We start from the raw sequence: 25,536 nt of genomic DNA on the forward strand, positions 1-25,536 counted from the left end.
TTTGAGATAATTTAGATAGGACAGGCTAGCGTGTCTGTATTCCGATTGTCAAAATATGTCGGCATGTGATGATCTATATATATATATATATATAGGTCGATATCCAACTTTCTATCATCATTAAGATACTGGAAAAATATATTGTCACTGTAATTTGACTAATTAAAATACTAATTAACTAAAGAAAGTAATATCATATAGGAATTTCAGCCAGGCTTTATACCATACCACAGGACTGAAACTGCTCTTACTAAAATATGAAAATAAGGTTCTCCTGGACCTAAGCACAGCATTTGATATGACTGACCACGATATCTTAATCAATCATCTAGAGTCACTCCTTGCATTTATGGACTCCCCAAGATACACAAGGAAGGAACCCCACTCAGACCCTTCATCAGCAGCATCAACTCAGTTATCTACAACATCACCAAACATCTAGCAAACATCCGAGCTCCTTTGGTTGGCAACACTCCACACCAGATAAAAACTCCTAGAATTTTGCCAAGGTGGGAAATTTAAAAGTGGACTCAGATGAAACCATGGTATCTTATGATGTCACTTCACCCTTCACATGCATTCCCGCCCTGGAAGCACTGAAGACTGTAAGGAAAGGTAAAAGAAAGGAAAAGCAGAAATACATCAGGGAAGCACTCAGAACAAGTGGCTACGCAAACTGGGCCTTCATCAAAACCACAAAAAAATACAGAACAGAAAGAGAAGACAAGGTCCATAAACAGAACAACATTGTCATCCCTTGCATCGCAGTAGTATCTGAAAAACTGAAGGTATTGTGGTACCTCCAATTTTTCTATGGTATTGTTATCAGTTTTTTCTGAGCTTGGAGGAGGTTAAACCTTCATGCTGTGGTCCTATTGTGTTTTCCAGCTAAAAGGTCACACATATAGTCATCTGCAGACATCTATTTGCAAAAAAAAAAAAAAATATTCAGGATGGAAAAAACTCTCTACTTCAGTGTGTTCAGTTACTTAATGTCAGTAGTATTTGTAGTGATTCTGACTGCTGGACAGAAAAGTTAAGTAAAATCATGGTTCAAGAACAACTATTAATTGACTTTGGGTATGTCTTTGATAGGCGTTTTAGGCCCATTTTTACTGGAATGGTAAGGGGAAGTAGAGTGAGAAAGGTCAGATCAAACTAAGCTATGTCTATAATCTGAGAAACAATTCTAGTAATCTGACACCTTGATCTCACAAACAACAAACTGAGCACAGCTCAGTCAGCCATGGCTCCACTTACTTCACCATCCGGCTGTCAAAGCTGTTTCGCCCTCGGCAAGAAAATTGCTGAGCTGGAGCAGAGGATTTCCACTCTCTACAAAATCCAGGAAGCCGAGAGACACCTGGACACTATCCTCTTCGGCCCTGCACAAGTCTCTGCCACCAATAAAGAGCTTGAGGCCACAGCTCCTTACTCAGCTGCTTCGGCTACTGACTTCACGCAGCGCGCCACTACGGCCCCGGCCGCAGGTTCCACTCCACCCGCTGCTGCTTCTGCTCTGGCCGCTACTACCGCTGCCGCGATGCTCTGCTCTGTGCTGGCCGCTGCTGCCGCACCGGCCGCTGGCTCCGCTCCTTTCGCCTCTCCTGAGGACCACTGGTTCCAGCTCGGGGCTAAACCCAAGGTCCCAGTCAGCTCCACTCCTTTACACCCAGACTCCTGGGTGGTTGTTGGTGAGGGAGAGGCCGTCACTTCATACTCCCACAACCTGTGACATCCAGCTACATAATCGCTATGACATCCTGGACTCACACGAATTTCCACCACTGGCTAGGAACCGGGGGCCTTCTTCTCCACCTCCCAGGATTTTAAATGACTTCAGCGGATCCCCACCGCTCCCGCCTGTCCCGGTGAATGCATCTGGGCGGACAACTCGCTCCACTTCTCGCCGAGCACAACATAATTTCCCTCCGGCTCCGCGGGGCTCTTCCTCTGTCCGTCCTTCACCATCCGATCCCACAACGAGTGCACAGTCACATCATCTGCCACTGGCGGCCAGTGGCGTACAGGTCGCTGGGCACGCCACCTTGAAGCCTCAACGGTCCTCGTCCCGGTCCACAACATCTTCTGCCCGACGTCGGATCCTGAAGGATGCCGTGCTCCGGCACTCTGGTGGTCTTCCTCTTCCGGAGCCAGCGGGGAATCCCTCCCCCAGCCTCGAAAAAGCATCCTCCACACTGCATCCATCTGTCCGCACGCACAGCGCAGACCATGGATTATCCAGCCACGGGACCTCACAACCTCCACCACCTCGTCCCCTCTTCCCTCTTTGGTAGTGGGCGATTCAATAACTCGGGGAATTCGCTTCTTCAACGCAGCCACTCACTGCTTCCCAGGAGCCACAGTCCCGGTTATCCTGGAGAAACTTCCCGGTCTGCTGCGGTCACTCCCATCCTCCATAAGCCGTGTCTTAATACACGTGGGCTGTGTTGACACCGCTCAGAAGCCGTCTGAGCTGATTAAAAGGGATTTAACAACCTTTTTAGCTGTGTAAACAAGAAAATCTGTTTTTATCAGCGGTCCTCTTCCCACACTGTCTCATCATGGAGCATGGCGCTTCAGCAAGCTCCTCTACCTGAACACTTGGCTACAGTCCGCCTGCAGAGCTTTTAACATTGGTTTTAACGACAATTTTAACCTGTTTTGGAACTGTCCCTCCTTTTACAGGGCCGACGGAGTTCACCCCAACAGGCTTGGCAGCCGAATGCTAACAGTTAATATTCACCACGCCGTCCAGTATGCTCCACGAGATTGACTGTTTACCTGTCACACCCCCTCCCCAGATTCTTCGTCTCCATCCGTATCAGCTGTTCACAGCACTATTACGCTCACTAGCCCCCTCTACAGTCCACAGTTGTCACTACCACCTAAACCGGACATCTTTCCCAAACAAACCATTACAGGCAGACGTTTTCCCCGGACTCACATGCAAAGCACTTTTAACAGAGACAATCTCGTACACCCGGACATTTTATCTCCCTGTGGTCATGAGCGCACGTTCAGCATGAACATTAACCTGGCTGTGCTGAACGTGCGCTCTCTTTTAAACAAATCTTTTATCATAAATGACCTGATTTTAGACAACAAGTTAGATTGGGTTACTTTTAACAGAGACATGGTTTGGCACAGAGGCACCAGTTGTTCTCACCAAGGCTTCCTCACCAAATTTTAACTTTTTATTCTCCACCAGGGGAGGCAAGAGAGGAGGCAGGACTGTATCAATTTTTAATAACGTCTTGTTAAAGGAAGTCTACTTTAACAGTTACTCATCTTTTGAGTATCACGCTTTTGTTTTTAGCAGTCCTCCTGTTCTCTGCATCACTGTTTATAGACCACCCCATCATTCCACTGCTTTTATCAGTGAATTTTCAGAGCTTTTATCAATCATACACACCTTAATAACTGGCGATTTTAACCTGCATGTGGACAACACCTCGGACTCACTGTCCAGAGAATTCTTAAACCTTTTAAATTGCATGGATTTTAACCAGCATGTCACACAGCCAACTCACAACAGAGGACACATCCTGGACCTGGTCATAACCTATGGCCTCTCCACGGGTGTGTCCTCTGTTGTTGACCTGGCTGTTTCCGACCATTACTGTGTGCATTTTAACATCGCCAGTTTTAACCATCAGGACGCCCCGGTGAGAACAGTGAGGAAACGACACCTAACTTCTGAGGTGGCTGCAAATTTTATTGAGATTTTACAGAGCACTCCTGCAGAAGTTTTACCTGCACCCTGTGATTTTATTGTTGACAATTTTAACAGGAAACTGCGATTAACCTTAGACTCTGTGGCTCCACTTTTAACAAAAATGGTAAAAACAAAATCTTTACCCCTGTAGAGAAGTAAAGATGAAATTAAAAAATCAAAGAGACTATGCAGGACTGCGGAGAGAAGGTGGAGAAATAAACTCACAGTCCACCATGAAATATTCCGTGAACAACTCAAATCCTACAATAAAACAGACAAACAGGCAAGAATATCCCATTTCTCAAATCTCATCTCAGATAACAAAAACAACCCAAAATTTCTTTTCTCCACCTTCGATCTTTTAACTAACACCAATTTTAAAAAATCCCCGGAGACACCAACGGACGCCCTCTGCGAGGACTTTGCAGACCACTTCAGAAGTAAAATCGAAGACATCAGATCCAGTCTTGTATCACATCAGAACGTAACTTTTAACACACCTGGACAGTCGATTTTATCCGAGGAAACACTGGAGAGTTTTGCCCTGGTCGATGCGAGGACACTTGGTCGAGTTTTCTCCCAGGTAAACCCAACAACCTGCCTTTTAGATCCAATTCCCACATCACTTTTAAAGATATTTTATGGATTCTTCGAGGAACAGATTTTAAATATAGTGAATTGCTCTCTTCAGATGGGTGTCTTCCCTGCTGCCTTCAAAACGGCAGTGGTAAGGCCCCTTCTGAAGAAGAGCAATTTAGAACCCAGCATTTTTAATAACTACAGACCTGTATCTAACTTACCCTTTTTAAGTAAGATTTTAGAAAAGCTGGTCTTTAACCAACTAAGTTATTTCTTAACTACTAATAACATTTTAGAGAAATATCAGTCTGGTTTTAGGATGAACCACAGTACCGAGACAGCCCTTTTAAAGATTTTAAATGATATCAGGTGTAACGCAGACTCACAAAAACTCACAGTCCTGGTGCTACTGGATCTAAGTGCTGCCTTTGATACAGTAGATCACCACATTTTATTAAACAGACTCAGAAACCTGGTGGGCCTCTCTGGTACTGTTTTTAATTGGTTTTACTCATATCTCACAGACTGTTCTTTCTATGTAAGTTTGGATGCATGTTCCTCTGGAACCCGTGAAATGAAGTGTGGGGTGCCCCAAGGGTCAATTTTAGGTCCAGTACTTTTTAATCTTTACATGCTTCCCCTTGGGGATGTCATCAGGAGACACGGCATCAGTTTCCACAGTTATGCTGATGATACACAGCTTTACATTGCCGTGTATCCTGATGACACGGGGCCTATTTATACCCTTTTAAACTGTATTTTAGACATCAAGTCATGGATGGCAGAGAACTTCCTACAGCTCAACCAGGATAAAACAGAGGTTTTAGTTATTGGTCCTGAAGGCAAGAGAGAGACACTTTTACCAAAACTACAAGGTTTTACATATATTAAAAATTTAACAAAGATAGGTTTTTACCACTTTAAAAATATAGCCAGAGTCCACCCGTTTCTCTCTCAGGCTAACACGGAAGTACTGATGCATGCTTTTATCTCTTGCCGTCTAGATTATTGTAATGCCCTGCTCTCTGGTCTCCCCAAAAAGACTATCTATAACTTGCAATTACTCCAGAACTCAGCCGCACGTGTGCTGACGAGGACCAGAGGGCGGGAGCACGTTACACCAGTTTTAGAATCGCTGCATTGGCTCCCCATGTGTTTCAGGATCGATTTTAAGGTGCTTTTATTAGTTTTTAAGTGTCTTAACGGTCTTGGGCCATCTTATTTGTCTGAACTGCTTTTACCATACCAGCCCTCGCGGAACCTGAGGTCCTCTGGCACTGGCCTTTTAATTGTTCCAAAGGTTCGGACCAAAACCCACGGGGAGGCGGCATTCAGCCATTATGGTCCGAGGCTTTGGAACAGCCTGCCGGAGGGCATCAGGACCGCAGAAACCGTTGGTGTTTTTAAGAGGAGGCTCAAGACTCACCTTTTTAGTTTGGCTTTTAATTGATTTCTTTTACTCTTTTAATTCAGACCTGTTTTATCCTAGCCTATTGTCTTTAGCCTTTAGGTCGTTTTATTCGATTTTATTTTAGGTCTTAGGTCTCTTATTCTATTGTCTTTTAGGTTTCAGGTCTTTTTATTCCATTGTCTTCTATGTTTTAGCTCCAGTGTCTCCTCATGGGGGGCCTCCACGCTGGGAGGTGTGTCTGGCCTGCCCGCTGGGGCGTCGTCCTGGGGACTCCTTGGGCCCAGAGGACTGGGGGGCTCTGCCCTGTGTGTGGAGTCCATCCTGGTCTATCTGGGTCGGGGGTCTCTGTTACGGCGGCGCTCCCTGTGGGCTGTGACCCCTTGCAGTGTGGATGAGCTCCCCATGGGTGGTTTTTTCCTCTCTTGATTTCTCAGTGCCCTGCCATGTTACTATACCGACAGCTACGTTGGGGTGGGTGTGTGTATGTGTGTGTGTGGTTGTGTGGTTGCGTACTATTTTGCACTATCATGGGTGGGTGTATGTATTTGTGTGTGTCTGAGTGGTTGTGTTCTATTTTCTACTATCATGTTTTTATCCTTTGTCAAGCACCTTTTGTTGCATTTTTATGTATGAAAGGTGCTATACAAATAAAGTTTGATTGATTGATTGATATATTTTGGCAATTGGATTTTCCGCTCTGAAACGGGTATTAAAAAACAAAAAACGAGTGGTTATTTGATTTTCGTTTTACATACAAAAATTAAAATTGAAATACAAGGCGTTTTTCCTTTTCACGATCAAAAAGGGACATACGAAATTTTAAAAATGCTTTGATTTTCATTTTCTATTTTACAATTATTATTTTTATTACAAAAAATAAAACCAGTAAGAGACAGAAACGAAAAAAGGTCAGTTTTTTCATTTTCTAAGACCGGTTGTGGTCATCAGCAAGTGTGGAGCCAAACAGAGGGTGGTGTGGCTGTTTAAACCCGACCGATATGGATCATTACGTCGTGTTTCGCAGTAGCAAGCAAGTGTGTCTTAGGAAAGAAGACATGAGTGCTGATAAACTCAGTCGCATATTTCAGGTAAAAAAAGAATACATAAAGTATCATTTATCAAGGTATAGCCAGCTACTAGCTTTAAAGCAGGGTGTCGCTCTCTGAGGCTAACGATAATATGATAGTGATAAGCTAACTGGCTAACTCAACTAGCTTACCCTGTGTACCGAACTGCAACAGCTGTATTGGAGCTGATCTCCCTCTCAATTCTTAAATGCTCTTAGTTAATGCTGCTATCAGTAGCAAGTCACAGATATGTAGTAAAGATCTAAAATGTCACTGAAAACGCTCTTCTCTGACCGGAGCCATGAGTGTATGACGCTCTCCCACCACCTCACATTTTTTATAAATTAATTAGAGACAATTTAATTCCATGATTCATTGTCATTTCTTCCTCCCCTTATAACATACAATACTAGACAATTTCCCCTGGGAAAATTTTGAAAGGGCCATGGGGGCTACTGCCGTAGTGTGTACATTATGATGAGATTCTTCAGAGATTTCAAACAATTAATACTAGCAACATTATCATATTATATACAAGGAGCACACCTACAACAAACAACAATATCAGTTTGTGGTGACATTGAGGGCATGTGTATGTTACCTCTGTGTGTGTGTGTGTGTGTGTGTGTGACTGATAAAGTTACCTGTGTGTTGATGTTTGTGTGTGTCAGTGTGTGTGTGTATCTGTAATCACATGAAGCTACATATGTGTGGTTGTGTGTGTGGATGTGTGGGAGAGGAGTGCTCAGAGAAGTACTGAGGCTCAGAGGTTGCCACGGCAACTTGAGGTGGTTGCCATTGACGACAGGGCCCTCCCAGGCTGTGGCAGACAGAAACATGCAGAAAAAGAGCGATTTTGTGCCTCTGCACTGGTGTCACATTTGTGCTCATGCTGACAGAACGGTAGCTCCTATTAGAACAAAACACAGACCATCATCGCTGTCAGGACTTCCTGAATGGTTTGGTGTGATTGCGGTGTTTCTACAGAGAATATTTTGTAGACACTCATGAGTTAAAAACAGAAAATCTTTGTATTGGAGTCAATGAGGAGCAGAGACAGACGTGGCCACACTTCGAGGCTGCTAATTCAAATTCTGTAAGTCTCTTGGATTTTTTTGAACACATTGAGACAGCACAAATTTGTCTACAAACTTGGAAAAAATCATGCGTGTAGAGTGTAAATTGTGGCTGGGAGAAGTGTAGAAAGAGCAAAAATCTGGCATTTTTTTAGGCTCTCTCCCACTCTGACCGATGATGTCACCCACTCTGTTACTGACACAGGTGCACACGCACACATGCACGCTCTCAGTGCAACAGACACACATGCATTAAGACATTTTCTGCACTCTCAGCACTGGTCTCACATTTGGGCTTATGCTGACAAAACGGTAGCTGCTATCAGAAAAAAACGCAGACCGTCGTCACTGTCAGGACTTCCTCAACGATTTAGAAAAGAAAAAACACGCAGGATAACAATAGTGCTCGTGGTTTGCCCCGTGGCCCTAAATATCGTCATGTAGAAAGCTGGTATTTGGGAAAGATTCCCCGGTCGTCACTGAAAAATGTTCATTGAGAAAGGGTCGGAAATAAAAATGTAGTTATTATAATTTGACTTTCTTGACAGGTCTCATCTCGTAGTCTGTACATGACTGATGACGCAAACGTGGCATTATTTTCTGGGGCATCTGGTGTTTCTTCAGCTCATTGGACCTCAATCCAAGAACTCATTATGAGGTTCATGGAGAGGATGAGGACACCTCAGGACCTGCAAATAGCACAGGGCAATGTTTTTCATTTATGCGCATGTAACCTGCCTCAGCTCTAACTACTAATGGTGAAAGACTGGGAGATACAGATATTTATTTTATCAGTGCATTAATTACCATGTGGACCAGTAGTCAAAAGTTAAGGTCGCTACAGGAGAAAGGGTGTAATAGCAAAATGCATTGAGTGACCGAGTAAAGACCCTCACACACATCAAAGGTAAGTTTTTAAGTGTGTTGTATTTTATTAAATGAAAAAAAAAATGGTTGTTGTAGAAAAATAAAAATAAAAAAACAATTTTAGCTTTTCAGCTCTTCAGACACGAGATATCAACCACAGTCCTCAATAAATCAGTCCCTGTATAAATTCCAGTCTCTGTCTTTTGGGTTGGCTCGCCACAACCACTGAGGTCCCGTTCTACCTTTACAAACACAGGAAGAATCCCCAGTAGAAGATGTCTTGCAGATCAACACAGGAATCCATACAAGGGAAAGGAAAAGAAAAGACACGGCCAGAGACTCACAGTTCATACACACACACACACACACACACACACACACACACACACACACACACACACTCCGGGCACAGGGCAGAATACACGGCTCTCATCAGTCCAGGATCCCGGTTCTCCTCCGCTTCTGTTGCAAACACACGATCCGCTCATCTACCCATGGCAGAAAGGAAAAGCTCCGCTCTCCGCTCTGACAATAAAAGTGACTTAGACTTAGAATATCTGGCTCTATTAGACAAAAAATCAGCATAGTCTACCGCAGGAGGCTAGCACACCGCTGCTTCGGAGACGGTCCAGCAGAGAGAGAGAGAAAAAACGGAAACACCCAGGCACGTACGCCCTGGTGGCGTTTGATTGGTTACGCTATCACGCGAACTCCTCATGTCACCAAATCTTTCACACTTTGAGAAAAGCACTTTTGCCACACTTGAAATGAAATAAAAAGCAGGAAAATGAACTTGTGTGTGTTGATATTTTTAATCTAATTATTAACATATTTATGATTTTTAACCATAAATCCTATTTATTAATTTTATGTAAGATTGTTTTTTTTAATCTGTCACATGGGGAAAAAATATGAATTTTTTAATTTATTGCTCTAATGGACTGCTTGAACCGAACTGTTAATAAGGCCTGGTAACCTGGGTTACACCCTCCCCTCCTAAAGGTGTGTATGTCCCATTACACCCATATGACTATGAAGTGGCCTTGGAGTTCTTTGGGGAGTATCTGCATAGCCATGGTTCTGGAGGGCATCAGCAAAGGCAATGTTGAGGCCTTGGAAGAGTGACTGGACTATAGACAGCAAGGGATTTCCCAGTTGACCATACTGTAGTCGTTCAGGCTGTTCTCTGTGCCTCTGGGAACGTCTGGGAACACTGTCACTCTCACTCTCTCCCATGATGACTGGAGAGGTTCTTCTTCCAGGCATCCCAACTGCTGTTCCTTCATGGGTTCTGTCCACTGACACGTCCTCACAAGGTTTATGGACAAAGCATCCTTCATCCTTGCTGCTGTCACTGAATGACAGGTCTGAGAAAACAGGAAGACTTTCATCCATGATGTTCGGTTCTGGAGCAGACTCCAACATGCTCAGCTGGACAGGTAAGGTCTCATCCTCTTCCCTTGAAACATCAGGGGGGGTATCCGGAAATTTCCCAAACAGAGCTCTCCTCACTTTGGGGTCATCAATTTCTCTGTGCTCTGAGATGACCTCAGCTTCCAGATCCACAACTGCTGAGCTTCCTTTCCATCCAGAACAGTTTGATCTGTCAGAGCTTGGCTCATTTGCATCCCCCGGAGCTGAAGGTTCCTCTGATTTAGATGAAATGATCTCCACAGGTATCCACTGTACGGTTCCTCTTTCAGGTGCACATCCCTTCCCTCTGTCCTGTTTCTCCATGCTCAATGTCTCTCTCTTTCCTTCCAGGTCGACAGGACCAGGAAATCTACCAACTGAAGTCTGGATTGGTTGTTTTGTCTCTGCAAGGTGTCTCTCCCTTGCAGGTGTCGTCTCTGGCCGGGTCAAAAGTCGTGTCTTGATGAAGTCAGTGTCCAGTGTCTCTCCAGGTAAGTAGTAGTGGTAGTCGATGTCTTCTGACTCTGAATTGTCATCTCCCACCTCAGACTCGGCTGTGACTTCCATTCTCGACTGTCTCCTTGTTCTAGGTCTGCTGATGGTCTGCTTCGGAGGTTGCTCAGGCTCAGGAACAGGTAAGAATCCACATGGCAGCAAAAGGTCACGGTGTAAGGTGCGAAGCGGTCCATCCTTTCCCTCTGGCTCGACAGTATACACAGGTAGGTCGCCAGCACGCTTGACCACCACGTGCACGTCTGGTTCCCATTTGTCGGCCAACTTGTGTTTCCCTCTTATCCGTCCGCTCCTCACAAGGACACGATCTCCTGTCTCCAGAGTGGACTCAACGACTCTCCTGTCAAACCGTTGCTTATTGCGCTCAGCTGTCTTTGAGGCGTTCTCCGTGGCAACTCGGTAGCTTTCCTCTAGGCGACCCTTTAAGTCATGCATATACTGGGAATGTGACTTGGGTTCACAGCTGGAGGGTAGACCGAATGCCAAATCAACTGGAAGCCGTGGTTGTCTGCCAAACATTAGTTCGTAGGGGCTGAATCCGGTCACATCATTCCGCGTGCAGTTATATGCGTGCACCAGAGGCTTGACAAACTCTTTCCAGTGGGATTTGTCCTTGTTTTCGAGAGTGCCCAACATCTGGAGGAGGGTCCTATTGAATCGCTCCACTGGATTCCCTCTGGGGTGGTAAGGGGTAGTCCTGACCTTCTGGATGCCAGCGATGGAGCACAGTTCTTTTATGGTACGAGATTCAAAATCTGGACCCTGGTCACTCAGAAGCTTTTCTGGAAACCCATAATGCACCAGGAAGTTTTCCCACAAGCACCACCGTCTGGGCTTTTTGGTTCCGTGTTGGTATCGCTACTGCGTATTTAGTGAAATGGTCCGTCAGCACCAATATATCCTTTGTGTTGCTCCGGTCAGGCTCCACCGACAGGAAGTCCATGCAGACCAGCTCCAAGGGCCTGCTGGCCTTGATATTACACAGAGGACCTGCCCTTTTGGCTGGAGTCTTCCGACGCACGCAGTGTTCACACATCTTGATCTTCTGCTCTACACAGGTGGACATTCTAGGCCAATAGAAGCGTGAAGTCACGAGGTCGAGGGTCCGCTCTGTGCCTAGATGACCTAGATCATCATGTAGGCCTTTCAGTGCTGTGGCTCTGAGTTCGGTTGGTAGAACCAGCTGGTGTGTGACTCGTCCATGTTCTTGCCGTGCTCTGTACAACACTCCACCTTTCAGCTCTAGACGCTTCCATTCTCGGAGCCACAAAACAAGATCTGGAAGTTCGTGTCTCAGGGCAGGTGAGGGCATGTCTCCAGACTCCTTGTGCTCAATGACCACTGTGAGATCAGGATCGGCTCGCTGCTTTGCTCCCATCTCCTCTTCAGTCCAATGACCAATGATAGGGAGTCCATGATTATCTTCCTGCTGAAAACCACTGGGCAGAGCATTGGAATGGACGGCGAGGGACTCAACAAGTGTGACTGATGGACATGTGGAGTTTTTGTGAGACCACTCAACATCATGCTTCTCACATATGGCTTTCACCGCATCTGGAAGAACAACATCTAGAGTCTCCTGCTCCTTCAGGTAATGTAGAGTGAACTGTTTAATCCTCTCACGCTCTTTCCTCAACACAGCATCATCCTGGACCTCTCCATGTGGTCGACGAGAAAGTCCGCCTGCATCCTGATTCTGAGTTCCTGCTCTATACTGGAGCTTGAAGTTGTATGTCGATAGAGCTGACAACCACCTGTAGCTTGTGGCGTCCAACTTTGCGGAAGTCAGGATGTAAGTTAAGGGGTTACTGTCAGTAACAACAGTGAAATCGGTACCGTACAAGTAATCACTAAACTTAGCTGTGACCGCCCACTTTAGCGCAAGGAACTCCAATTTATGAGCGGGGTATTTCGCTTCACTCGTCGTCAGTCCTCTGCTCGCGAAAGCTATAGCCCTCATCTGTCCGTCTTGTTCTTGGTACAGCGCCGCACCAAGCCCTGTCGTGCTTGCGTCAGCGTGAAGGAGGTATGGGAGTTTGGGGTTCGCAAATGCCTGGTGTACAGCTACACACACCGTCGGCACATTCTGCTCTCCTGATTTGGAATACTTGGCGGTGAAATGTCGACCGTTCAAGCTGGTTAGAGAACTCTCGTCCATTGTTATCGTGGCCGCCTACATCCCACCGCGGGCTAATGCTAAGCTAGCATTAGAAGAGCTGTACTGCCTAATCAGCGGGCAGATGAACGACAACCCAGAAGCGGCTGTGATTGTGGCGGGAGACTTTAATCATGTCGAACTGAAGGCAGTGTTTCCCAAATTTCACAAATACATAGACTTTCCTACCAGAGACAATAACATTTTGGATCAGGTCTACTGCAACATCCCTGCTGCTTACAAGGCTTCAGCAGCTCCACACCTGGGCATGTCAGACCACATCTCAGTGGAACTGATTCCTGCATACAAGCCTCTGGCCTGCAGAACAAAGCCAACCACCAGGACAATACAGGTATGGACTGTGGAGGCCTCGTCTGCACTTCAGGACTGCTTTGAGCACACAGACTGGAGTGTGTTCAGTGAAGGGGCAGACCTGGAGGAGTATACATCATCTGTATTGTCCTACGTTCAGTTCTGCACTGATGCTGTCCTCCCTGTTAAGACCATCACAGTGTTTCCCAACCAGAAACCATGGCTGGACGGCACAGTACGGTCCCTGCTGAAAGCCCGGGACACCGCCTACAGATCTGGAGATAGGCTGGCTTACAGCAGGGCTCGAGCAGAGCTGAAGAAAGGAATTAAGCAGGCCAAGCTCCGGCATAAACAGAAAATTGAAGACCACTTCAATAACAACAACCCCCGGAACATGTGGAGAGGCATCAGAACCATGACGGACTACAAGTCCAGCACTCAGCTCGCCAGCCACGACTCCACTCTGCCTGACACCTTAAACAGCTTCTTTGCCCGCTTTGACACATCAGGCAGCAGAGAAGCTACAAGTCTACCCAGGCTGGAGGAGCAGCACCAGCCCCTTGTCCTACAGCAGCACCAGGTGACATCCACCCTGAGGAGGATCAACACCCGCAAAGCTACAGGACCGGATAAGGTGTCAGGCCAGACTCTGAGAACATGTGCTGACCAGCTAGCAGGAGTGTTCCTGGACATTTTCAATCTGTCGCTGCAGCTGTCCATGGTTCCTGAGTGCCTCAAGTCCTCCACCATCATACCGGTGCCTAAGAAGACGTCCGCCACCTGCCTGAACGATTACCGGCCTGTTGCCCTAACCCCGGTAATCATGAAGTGCTTCGAACGGATTCTTCTCAGGTACATCAGAGACTTCATCCCCTCTGACCTAGACAGCCTTCAGTTTGCTTACAGAGGGAATCGGTCTACAGAGGATGCTGTCTCCATCACCCTGCACACAGCCCTGACCCATCTGCAGCAGCCCAACACCTATGTCAGGATGCTATTTGTTGACTTCAGCTCAGCTTTTAACACCGTCATCCCAGACAAGCTGGTGCTGAAGCTACACGCGGTGGGTCTGCCTGCGTCACTGTGCCACTGGATTGGAGACTTTCTCACCAACAGGCCTCAGGTGGTGAGAATAGGGAACACAACATCATCCCCTCTGGTCCTCAGCACGGGCACGCCACAGGGTTGTGTGCTCAGCCCAGCCCTCTTCACCCTGTTCACACATGACTGTGCTGCCATCCACCACACGAACACAGTTGTGAAGTTCGCGGACGACACTACAGTAGTGGGTCTCATCTCGGACAACAACGAGACCCACTACAGAGAGGAGATTCACCAGCTCACCCAGTGGTGTTCAGCCAACAACCTGGTTCTGAACACAGGGAAGACCAAGGAGGTCATTGTGGACTTTAGGAGGTCCAGGAAGACGGATCACGCCCCCCTCCTCATGGACGGAGAAGTGGTGGAGCGTGTGGACAACATCAAGTTCCTGGGCCTCCACATCACATCTGACCTCTCCTGGTCTATGAACACCTCCCGCCTGGTGAAGAAAGCACAACAAAGGCTTTTCTTCCTCAGGAAACTGAAACGGGCTGGACTTTCCTCTCGGCTGCTCGTGAACTTTTACAGGGCCACGATCGAGAGTATCCTCTGCCTCAGTGTGACAGTGTGGTATGGCAGCTGCACGGCACAGGAGAGGAAACAACTGGCACGGGTGGTAAAAACTGCACAAGGCATCGTGGGCTGCCCCCTTCCTGACCTGGACTCTATATATGCAGGCCGGGTCAAGAAGAGGGCAAGATCCATTGCCACGGACCCCAGCCACCCGGGCCACAGACTGTTTGTACCGCTTCCATCAGGAAAGCGGTACAGGACTATACGAACAACCACCAACAGACTGAGGGACAGCTTCTTCCCCAGAGCTGTCAGGGCTATCACCCCCTGCAGCACCTCACACACACCTCACCACCCCGCAGCAACACCCACACACTCATCCCCCCCCCCCCCCCGCAGTCACACACGCACATCTACACACACACACACCCCTTCCCCCGCCGCCTCAGTCACTCCCACCAATTGGAGGGAGAGACTGTGAGAACATTTCTTTTGCACACTTGCACCTTCTGTGTACTTAACATTTAAGTATACACACAGTGTCATTGCATTTTATGTATATTGTATATACGTTTTAAATGCTGACTTTTTATGTCCTTTGATTTTGTTTATCTTATTTGTGAATTTATGTTATCTGTGAGTTTATTTTATTGTGAGTTTATTTTATCTAGATGTGTTTCATCTTATTCTATTTTATCTTATTTTATTATCTTTTCTTTTTCACACGGGGGTTGCAACAAAAATTTCATTGACATGGCTATGCTCAATGACAATAAAAGCAATCTTGAATCTTGAATCTTGAAATCCCAAGACAGGTGCGGTGGTGAGCCTGTCAATGATCTCTTTGAACGCTCTCTGACATTCTGGAGTCCACCTCTTCCCAAAGGACTCTTTTGGATGGAAGTACAGGTGAGTTTTTTCTTTCCCTTGACTGTGTTTCCTGAGAGGTGGGTACCCAGCTGTGAGGTCATTTAGGGGTTTGGTGATCTTTGAGTAGTTCCTCACAAACCGTCGGTAGTACCCCGAAAAACCCAGGAAGGAGCGCAGCTGTTTGAGGTTCTCAGGTACTGGCCAGGTCTTTAAGGCCTCAATCTTCTGTGGGTCCGTCTCGACTCCATGCTCAGACACAATATGGCCAAGGTACTTAACCGAGGTTTGGAAAAACTTACATTTTTCAGATGATAACTTCAAACCGTACTCTTTAAGTCGGTTGAGGACCTGCAGTAATCTTGACTCATGTTGCTCCAGGGTATCAGAGAAGACTATGAGATCGTCGATGAAGACCAGCGCCTCCTTGCGGTTGAGATCGCCCACACATCATTCTATTGAATTCCCAGAAGCCTTTTTGTCTTTTGTTTATCAGCCTCTTCCATTTCGACTTGGTAATAGCCCGATTTTAAATCAAGGACTGAGAACCATTTCGAGCCAGTCAAAAGAGAGAACACTTCCTCCAAGTTTGGCAGAGCGTATGCATCTCTTATCGTCTGGGAGTTGAGTTTCCGGAAGTCGATGCACAACCTCACAGAACCATCTTTCTTCCGCACAACAACAATGGGAGATGAAAAGGGGGACTCAGACTCGCGTATGACACCAGAATCTAGCAGCTCTTGAAGATGTTTCTTGACTGCATCGACATCATGTGGATGGATAGGTCTGGGTCGGTGCTTGAAAGGGGTGTTGTCACTCAAGTTGATGTGATGCTTTACCTTGCTGGTATGACCGAAGTCCATGTCGTGCTGAGAGAAGACTTCAGGCATGCTATTGAGCAGCCTGGTGATTCGCTCTTTCCATTCTAGTGATAAGGGGGAATCCCCAAAATCGAACTCCATCCTCTTGGTTTCAGGAGTGGTTGAATCGGCGGAGGGCTCCTTCCCCACCACCTGTTGAACAGCATGAATCTCAGCCAAAACGGTCCTTGGAGGGATGGTGATGTCGTGTTGGGTCTCATTCCTCAGCAGGATTGACATTGAGCAAGGGCGCTTGACAGGTAAGGTGCACAGGGAGCTAGCCACCAGCAGTCTGCCAGGAAGAGATGACACAGACGCGGCCTGCACAACAACCCACTTATCCTTGTGAGCACCACTCATGTGAACCTGCCCTTCCACAGCGACGGTGCTGCCCGCTGGCACCACTTCGCGGGTGTTGTTTCGTGCTTTGATCAGCCCCAGAGCTCCAGTACTTGCCTGCTTTTTCCGTACTTCAAGGATTTTCAAAACCACTCTGTAGCCAGGAAGGGATGACTGAGGGCGACGATCATGCTCTTCAACATAGCTGGAGTAGAGGACGTCTAATGAGTTGGTGCCAATGAGGATTTGAGGCACACTGCTCACATCAGGGACAACCAACACCAATGTAGGGACTTCAGTCTCTTTGCCCAAAAACTCCTCTGGAAACATCAGGTTGAGTTCTACGTACCCAAGGTAAGGCACAGCCTCTCCATTGGCTCCCTCTACTTGCAGCTCTACATCCAAAAGATCATCCAAGGATTTCAAGGAATGATGGGACAGGTGGGTCTGGAAAAATGACAGCGGGATGGTGGTCACCTGAGACCCTGTATCTAGCAGGCAGTTAGCTTTATGGCCTTCAATGATGACTTGAGCAGTGCATTTCATTCCAACCAGCTTGGGCGGTAGTATGGTGGAGGAGGTGTTAGCATTACCACACTTGCTAGCCACTCGCTTTGTTTTTCTAGGGCGCTTGGTTGATCTTTTAGTCCCTGTTTGCCCTGCAACAGGGGCTTCTAGTAGTTTAACCGCTGGATGCCAGTGCTGCCATTTTGCTGATCCCATTGTCTTCGTCTCTCTTTCATCAGCTGTCTCTTTTCCTCAACCAGAAGAGGATTGGGTTCACTCTCGCAGTTGACTGCCAGGTGAGCGTCTTCGCCGCAGCGGAAACAGTACCATGGACGGGGCCTACTGGTTGCTGTCGACCCTGAACTGGACTGTGTGTTCACTCTCTTGTTAGGTGACTGGTGTCGAGCCGTGATGGAGGAGTCTCTTGAGAATGTAGGCGATAGTATCTGTTGGCTCTGGACTTGGGCTGGAGTCACCTGTGCTTGAAGAAGAACAAGCTGACGTTTCAATGCTTTAATCTCTGTTGCTTCTTGGTGCTCACTTTTAGTTCCATGAGCAGCTTTCTTCATATCAGCTACTTGTGCTTGAATGTCAGCAATCTGTCTTTTCAATGTGCTGATTTCAGTTGTGTCAGGACAGTTGACTTTGGCTTTACGTGGAGTTGTAGTCTGCATGGCAGCGACCTGTGCTTGTATCTCGTTAAGCTGTTTCTTTAAGACTTCAGCATCAGTTGCTTCTCTCTCAGGTGTGGCACAACTGCATGCGGATAACTGCTGTGCTGCAGCTCTGAACTTTGGGACAGCAGGACTTGGTTTGTGTAGCCCAAGGTGTTTTTTCATGCGATTGTGTTTACCTGCCTGTTTGTCTTCTTCTGTCCTGACGAGAAGCACTAGTTCAGCGAAGGAGGGCGGTGCATTCGTTTTCCGCTCCAGCTGAAGATCAGCGATCAATCCATCATTCCAGCAGCCTCAACAGAACTGCTTCAGGAGGTAGCGGTTTCGTTCACTCTCTGCGATGCCACCACGTCTGACTGCAGCACTCAGAGCAACTTGCAAGCGGTTCAGATAGTCAGATGGCTTCTCATCGTTGTTTTGCAGTGTCCCCATAAACTTGGCCAACAGCTCATCTCCGTCCTCCACAGAGCCATAGACTGAATTAAGTAGCTGAAGGTACATTGATGGCAAGGCTTGAGGGCTGACATGCTTGATGACATCAGTAGCTGGAGGCAATAGGCTGTCTAAGATCTTGCGGGTTCTGTGCAGGTCAGACATGGAAGGATCTGTTAAGAACAAGTCAACATTTGCTCTCCAGGTATCATAATCAAGTTCACTGTTTGGACGGGGAGACTTGCCAGAGAAGGGTCTGAGGCGGAATGAAGAGTGCATGGGAGACATAGCTTCATTAGCTCGCATGACATGTTCAACAACGACCCGTTGTACAGCAGGAGGATTAACATCATTCACGGTAAGTAGTGAACATGCGACTGTAGCACTGTCATCATTATTACTGGCTTTGATGGACAGGGATGCTGGATGTTGAGCGTTCATGTTAGCAGCCATGCTTGGTGATGGAGCGGCTGTCAACACAACAGGCTGCGACTGACCATTCACACTGGTAGGTAAGGACGTTACCCGTGGGCTCTGAGCAGCGGCCTCGAGCCTTTGCAAAGCTGGTGTTGATGCTGCTTGGACATCACCTCTCAAACCACGCTGACCATGCCTGGATGAAGGAGATGGTGGGAACACAGTTGGCAAGCTCCTGACTATCTCAGGTGAGACAGAACCAAGTAGGAGAGAGGGCTGCTGCATGACCTGTGATGACACTTCAATATTCACAATCTCTTGACCAGTCGCATCAGAAGTGTTTATTTGAGAGTCTTCGACTGGTGCAGTGTCAGCAGGGAGATTCACGCCTTTTCCTGCACTTATCTTCATCAGTTCTGCTTGGAGTACACTTTCAAATGACTTTCCACACTTACTTGCAATGGCTTGCAGTTCCTCAAGATACCCCTTGGTGGCGCTGCTGCTAGCAGTGTTAGTGTAAACACTATCTAAGGAGCGCACTTTAAAGGTAACATTTGCATCTACTGAGCTGGGATACTCTTTTGGCAGTAGGGGTCTAAATGGTTTGCATTGCAGAGCTATTTGCAAATTCCACAATGGAGCAGAGATGACACTCTGATCTTGGATTGTCAATAACTAGCACTCTGTTAACAGAGCCGTAGTGTTTTAAGTGGCTCTCAAGCTCCTCATCAACTACAGTTTGAGTTAACCCATAAACAATAACTGAGTTACGAACATTTATTTTTTCATCTTTCACTATATCCATTTTACTGTATTTCTTACCTTTTACTCGTGTCACTCAATAATACTCCACTTTCTCCTGGCTGGCTCACCAAGTTTCTGTAATCTGCCTCAGCTCTAACTACTAATGGTGAAAGACTGGGAGATACAGATATTTATTTTATCAGTGCATTAATTACCATGTGGACCAGTAGTCAGAAGTTAAGGTCGCTACAGGAGAAAGGCAAAATGCATTGAGTGACCGAGTAAAGACCCTCACACACATCAAAGGTAAGTTTTTAAGTGTGTTGTATTTTATTAAATGAAAAAAAAAAAATGAAGTTGTAGAACAATAAAAATAAAAAAACAATTTTAGCTTTTCAGCTCTTCAGACACGAGATATCAACCACAGTCCTCAATAAATCAGTCCCTGTATAAATTCCAGTCTCTGTCTTTTGGGTTGGCTCGCCACAACCACTGAGGTCCCGTTCTACCTTTACAAACACAGGAAGAATCCCCAGTAGAAGAAGATGTCTTGCAGATCAACACAGGAATCCATACAAGGGAAAGGAAAAGAAAAGACCCGGCCAGAGACTCACGGTTCATATACACACACACACACTCCGGGCACAGGGCAGAATACACGGCTCTCATCAGTCCAGGATCCCGGTTCTCCTCCGCTTCTGTTGCAAACACACGATCCGCTCATCTACCCGTGGCAGAAAGGAAAAGCTCCGCTCTCCGCTCTGACAATAAAAGTGACTTAGACTTAGAATATCTGGCTCTATTAGACAAAAAATCAGCATAGTCTACCGCAGGAGGCTAGCACACCGCTGCTTCGGAGACGGTCCAGCAGAGAGAGAGAAAAAACGGAAACACCCACGCATGTACACCCTGGTGGCGTTTGATTGGTTACGCTATCACGCGAACTCCTCATGTCACCAAATCTTTCACACTTTGAGAAAAGCACTTTTGCCACACTTGAAATGAAATAAAAAGCAGGAAAATGAACTTGTGTGTGTTGATATTTTTAATCTAATTATTAACATATTTATGATTTTTAACCATAAATCCTATTTATTAATTTTATGCAAGATTGTTTTTTTTAATCTGTCACATGGGGAAAAAATATGAATTTATTAATTTATTGCTCTAATGGACTGCTTGAACCGAACTGTTCATAAGGCCTGGTAACCTGGGTTACACGCACGCCTGCAACCACTACTAGTTCAACTCCACAGCGGACTGCCTCAGCCCCCCCCTCGAGCCGCTGTCTGTAAAACCTTTCATAGGTAACTTCAACTTAAATCATTGTTAAATGATAATGATACAATTTATAATTTCAAATTTACAAATTAAGGGAAGGGAAGTAAAATACAGTTAGATTTTCTTGCAAAATACCCAGTTAATGCTTGATATGATCATATCAGCCATTCTTTATCTCCTTCCTTGCAGTTAGTTGTTGTTGTGTGTTAATAGCTCATACTACTTGCATTTCGCCCATTTACATTAATTTACATGTATTTTGCGCATTTTAAAATTTTTGACAGCACTTAAATTACCTCCACTACTTCTGTTTTTGTTATGTCTCGGTCTGCCAGCAAAATAACTTTGTTATAAGAGTTGGTAAAAATGTGTGGGAACCCTGAAGCATTTAAGTTGAGTAAAAAGAAGAAGACAACACTGTCATCCAGTACATTAAAAACATATTAAGGACAGATGGGGACACAGAGAAGGACTAGTTTTTCTCTTTTTATTTTTCAGAGTTGAAGTTAATTGTCTGTCAGAGGCATTTTCTGTTCTGAGATCCCTTTTTAAAGAGGAGTAATATTTTGCATATATTGTCTGAATATTTATATGCAAACTGATTTTCAACTCTCAAGTTTGTCCTGTTCTGTTGAAAATAGATCAACTCCAAAGAATGTGTTGTCAGTGAGAATCCCAGCTGTAAAGGTCCACTAAGTTCAAATACAGTAAATGTCTTTTCACACATTGCGTTGAGTTGTGAGATAGAGCAATGCTTCTTTGTATGGGATAAAGTCCTCGTTCACTGCTCTCGAGAACAAGACTGAAATGTCTGAATATTTCACTGCAAACTGATTCTCTACTGCAAGTTTGTTCTGTTCAGTTGAAAATGAATCAATTCCAAAAGTAGAATGTGTTGTCAATGAGGATCCCAGCTGTTGGCTGTAAAGGTCTGCTGCTTCATCTGAATGAGGCAACAGCTCCTGTGGGAATTTTTTTGGGACAGCCACTGCCAGCCAAGTTGTTTGGTACACCTTTACCTGTAAAATAAAGAAATCAGTGCAGTTCTTGAAACTTGAAAGTGCTTGCTGTAATTATTCTAATCTTTGCAACACTGGTTTATTTCACCTGGAATGTGGTGAGAATTCCATGGCTCCACCAGTCTTGTGAGACCAATCTGGCACAACTGGACAGTCAGGTTGGACACACAGTATCTCACAAGGCCATCGCAGTAAGGCTGTCTTCAGTGGATAGTTGACACGGTTGTTGACTTCAGGCCAGATTCGTTCAACTATATGATTCTGAATTTGCAAGAAAGATTAGATATCATTCAATTTGTTCTGGTGTGTTAATGAAAAACGTGTTATGGTCCATTCAGGAAAAATGGTCATTATGCAGAATTCCTGTAAATCTGTAAATTTACTGACTCAGCAGTCAATATATTATGTATTATGGACACTGACTGATGAGCTAGTAAATTTACTGTTTTTAAATTTTCCCAAAGTTTGATAAAAAACCAATGCTCCTCACATAACTAGAATATAAAATTTGAATAACTACAGTGTGGTTGCTTCTGCAGTTGTTCTAAGTAAAATAAATAACCAGATTAAAAACAATAAATAAACCCCTTCTTGGCAAAAGGTAATGTGTTTAATATAATGCTAACTCTAAAATTTGGAAGGCATAGTAATAATAAAATGTATGCAAGAATACCTGCTGAAGTCACCATAATAGTAATGATAATAAAGGCAGGCATACAACAAGCAGTGTGTTGCTGAAGCAACCACACAAACTATAAAAATGTACCTTTGTGGATGAAGTCTGTAAATAAGGCCTTCTCTCCTGATTGTGGCGATGAGATGACAGCTGCTCCTGCATGAAGAACGTCAAGTAAAACTCCTTGCCATGATCGACTCGCACCTGGTCCCAGATACCATGGGCAAATACTGCAGGCCTGTCAGATGAAAAAGTCCATTTTAAGACTTCACCATTCCAAATCAGATATTCTCAGTAAAAATGGTTTATAACAATGATGTTCAGCAGGTATCATTTAGTCACAGTTTATCATGAATGTGGTAGTCATGCAATATGTACAACTATTTCAATGGCTTGAAAGGGACAGTCTGATTTATTTGGTAACAATATGTTGTTTTTTGTTATTTGCAGCCTCTCTTTTCACTCCAACATCTGAATGGCATAACTGATACGTGGGGTTGAGGTTTAGGGGTTTAAGAGTTTAAGAATATAGACCAGTGTCTGCAAATGACCAGTACAAAACACTAGTGGGACGTAGGGCTAGGCAATGGGGAAAAAATCAAATATCAAATATCTTTGACTGAATACCACAATGTTGATATTTTGACTACTGTTGCTAATGATATTTACACATAAGACATTTTTAATAAAGACTCACTGGTGGATATGATGACCAAGCAGGTAGAGGCAGAGAATATAACAGCTACCACAGTCTAATAAATTCCTAAAGATGCATCCTTTTACTGTAAAGCAGCCTTTAAAACCAGAAAGAGACTACACTCATGTCTACACTGAAAAAATGACAGAAAATCCCTTTACTGTCCACAGCAATACATAGACTATTACCTGAAAACATCTTCATAGATGGTAAGGTTGTTTTTTATCGGCATAGTAGAATGAGCAACAACCTTTTTGCTGAAGCCATCAAGGGCTAAAACATGGGTGACTCCAAACATGGCCAGTTTTTCATTCTGGTCCATATGAATCTTGTGTCCCATGTTTTCAGCATTATATGGTATGGGGTTGAGATTGCGGGCACCCTAAAAGAGAGAAAAATGTAACTACTTCACAGTATAAAAAAATCCCATTAATCACATTCTGCATCAGTCAAAAGTTTTATAAATGTAACCATGTCTATTTGTACTATCTCTGTCAAAATGAAAATGAAAAATAAATTACGGCACTTGATCTGGTTATATGATAAAAACATGATTTTTTTAAAATCTTGTGTTATGTAACTGCAGCTAAACAAGCACCAAAACACACACACACAAGCTCATAGTTAGACATAAATTACACAAGTTTGATGATGTAAAATATGAAGACTGAGACAGTAACATGCCTGACGTCTTGCTTCATGGTAAGGCTGATGCATAGTTCTGAGCACTGATCCAATTCGTGTCTCTACAGCATGCACTCCTTTCATGGCGAGATACCCCTTTCTCATTCTTCTCCCATATGTAGGTCCTATCTTGAAAACAACAAATTAACATTATTTCCACATTGAAAAATCACACCTGCTGATATATGTTTATCATGACATTAGACAGGGCAGTTTGTGTGTGTGGTTTGTGGAGTGTAGCAAGGTTTACATGTATGTTGTGTTATGCCCGGCCTAGGGGTGCACAGACACAACCCGAAGAGCCCCCATCTTCCCCAGGTCCCAAGTAGCCACAGAACCAGAGCACCAGTTTATCACTAAATCACGATATTTATTTACAAAAGAAATTTAATGGACAAAAGGTCCAAGACAATAATTGACTTCAGGATGGACAAAGGCCAAAACAACAAACAAAACGATCCTAACTGGGGAGGATATATCCTACCTAACAAAAGCAAAGGAAACAAAAGACACAGGACTTACCTCCCTAACTAAGCAAAACAGAAGATAAAAGTTGGGTTTAACAAAACTGGCAGTCCACCCCTACTAAAGAACATCACAAAATGTACTTGAGCAAAGCAATGTGTGGCTGGTTGGGAGAAGAGGGAGATGTGGAATGCCTACTGCTGTCCAGCCGCCGACCGCCATCTTGGACCCTTTTATAGCCGGTACTTCCGGAAACAGCCAATCCGCCAGCCCGGATTGACAACCAGTGACCAATCACCTCTCCGCACTGTCACACTGCAATCTGCATACAGAAAACTTCATAGACACAGACAGGGACACACAGAGCACACAGAAACTAACCAAAACATACGACTGCGGTCGTAACAGTTGACTATGATTACCAGTGGTGGAAAGAGTACTGAAAATCAGTATTCAAGTACAAGTACTATTACATTGCTAAAATATTACTGAATTACAAGTAAAAGTACTGGTGTTAGAAAAATACTCCAGTAAAAGTACAAAGTATTCATAAAAAAAAGTACTCAGAATATTAGTTACTTTTAACCGGTGATGTCACTGTCACTTCTTCAGATTAGGGTTGCAAATTTTGTGTTTTGCGTTACCAATAGTTAAAACGCTAACAATCCATTAATCATTGATAAGATTTAAAACAAGTGTCTTTTCCCTCATTTTGATTGGTTGTTTGTTTTTGTCTTTTTTTTTTTTTCTCATTTTAAGGTTCCCTATTCAGCAAATGTCTCTGGCAGACAAAACAAAATTAGATGAGGTGCATTTACTGCCACGACTTTTGATTTAATATCCATGAATACATTTTTAACTGATTAAATTCTTAACACAAAATCAATTAAAGATCAATCATAAACATCCTTTTTTTTGTTTTGTTTTGTTTTTTGTCCATATATCCTGGTTTTGATTGGTCAGTTTGTGATCAGATCACCTTATTGGCTACACAAATGCAGATGCAGTTTTTTAATATCCGTTTCAGAACGGAAAATCCAATTGCCAAAATATACACGGACCAGAAGAAGAAGAAGTCAGGTGTATGAGCTGTTAACGTGCGATGTATGAACTATATACCAAATGCCTTTGCACGAATATCTAGATTTT

General features: G+C 44.8%; 1 protein-coding gene across 1 annotated transcript; it reads right to left on the reverse strand.

Annotated features, from left to right (window-relative positions):
• Positions 1–21,341: 21,341 nt before the first annotated feature.
• Positions 21,342–24,723, reverse strand: LOC143315209 (uncharacterized). Its single transcript, XM_076722756.1, has 6 exons — positions 24,586–24,723; positions 23,923–24,051; positions 23,427–23,620; positions 22,632–22,779; positions 21,954–22,126; positions 21,342–21,865 (listed from the first exon to the last, which is right to left on the reverse strand). The coding sequence occupies exons 1-6, from the start codon at positions 24,607–24,609 to the stop codon at positions 21,862–21,864; spliced, it is 672 nt and encodes a 223-aa protein (XP_076578871.1). The 5' UTR covers positions 24,610–24,723; the 3' UTR covers positions 21,342–21,861.
• Positions 24,724–25,536: the final 813 nt, after the last annotated feature.

The sequence above is a fragment of the Chaetodon auriga genome, chromosome 3 (genome assembly GCF_051107435.1).
Source record: "Chaetodon auriga isolate fChaAug3 chromosome 3, fChaAug3.hap1, whole genome shotgun sequence".
Taxonomy (NCBI): Eukaryota; Metazoa; Chordata; class Actinopteri; order Chaetodontiformes; family Chaetodontidae; genus Chaetodon; species Chaetodon auriga.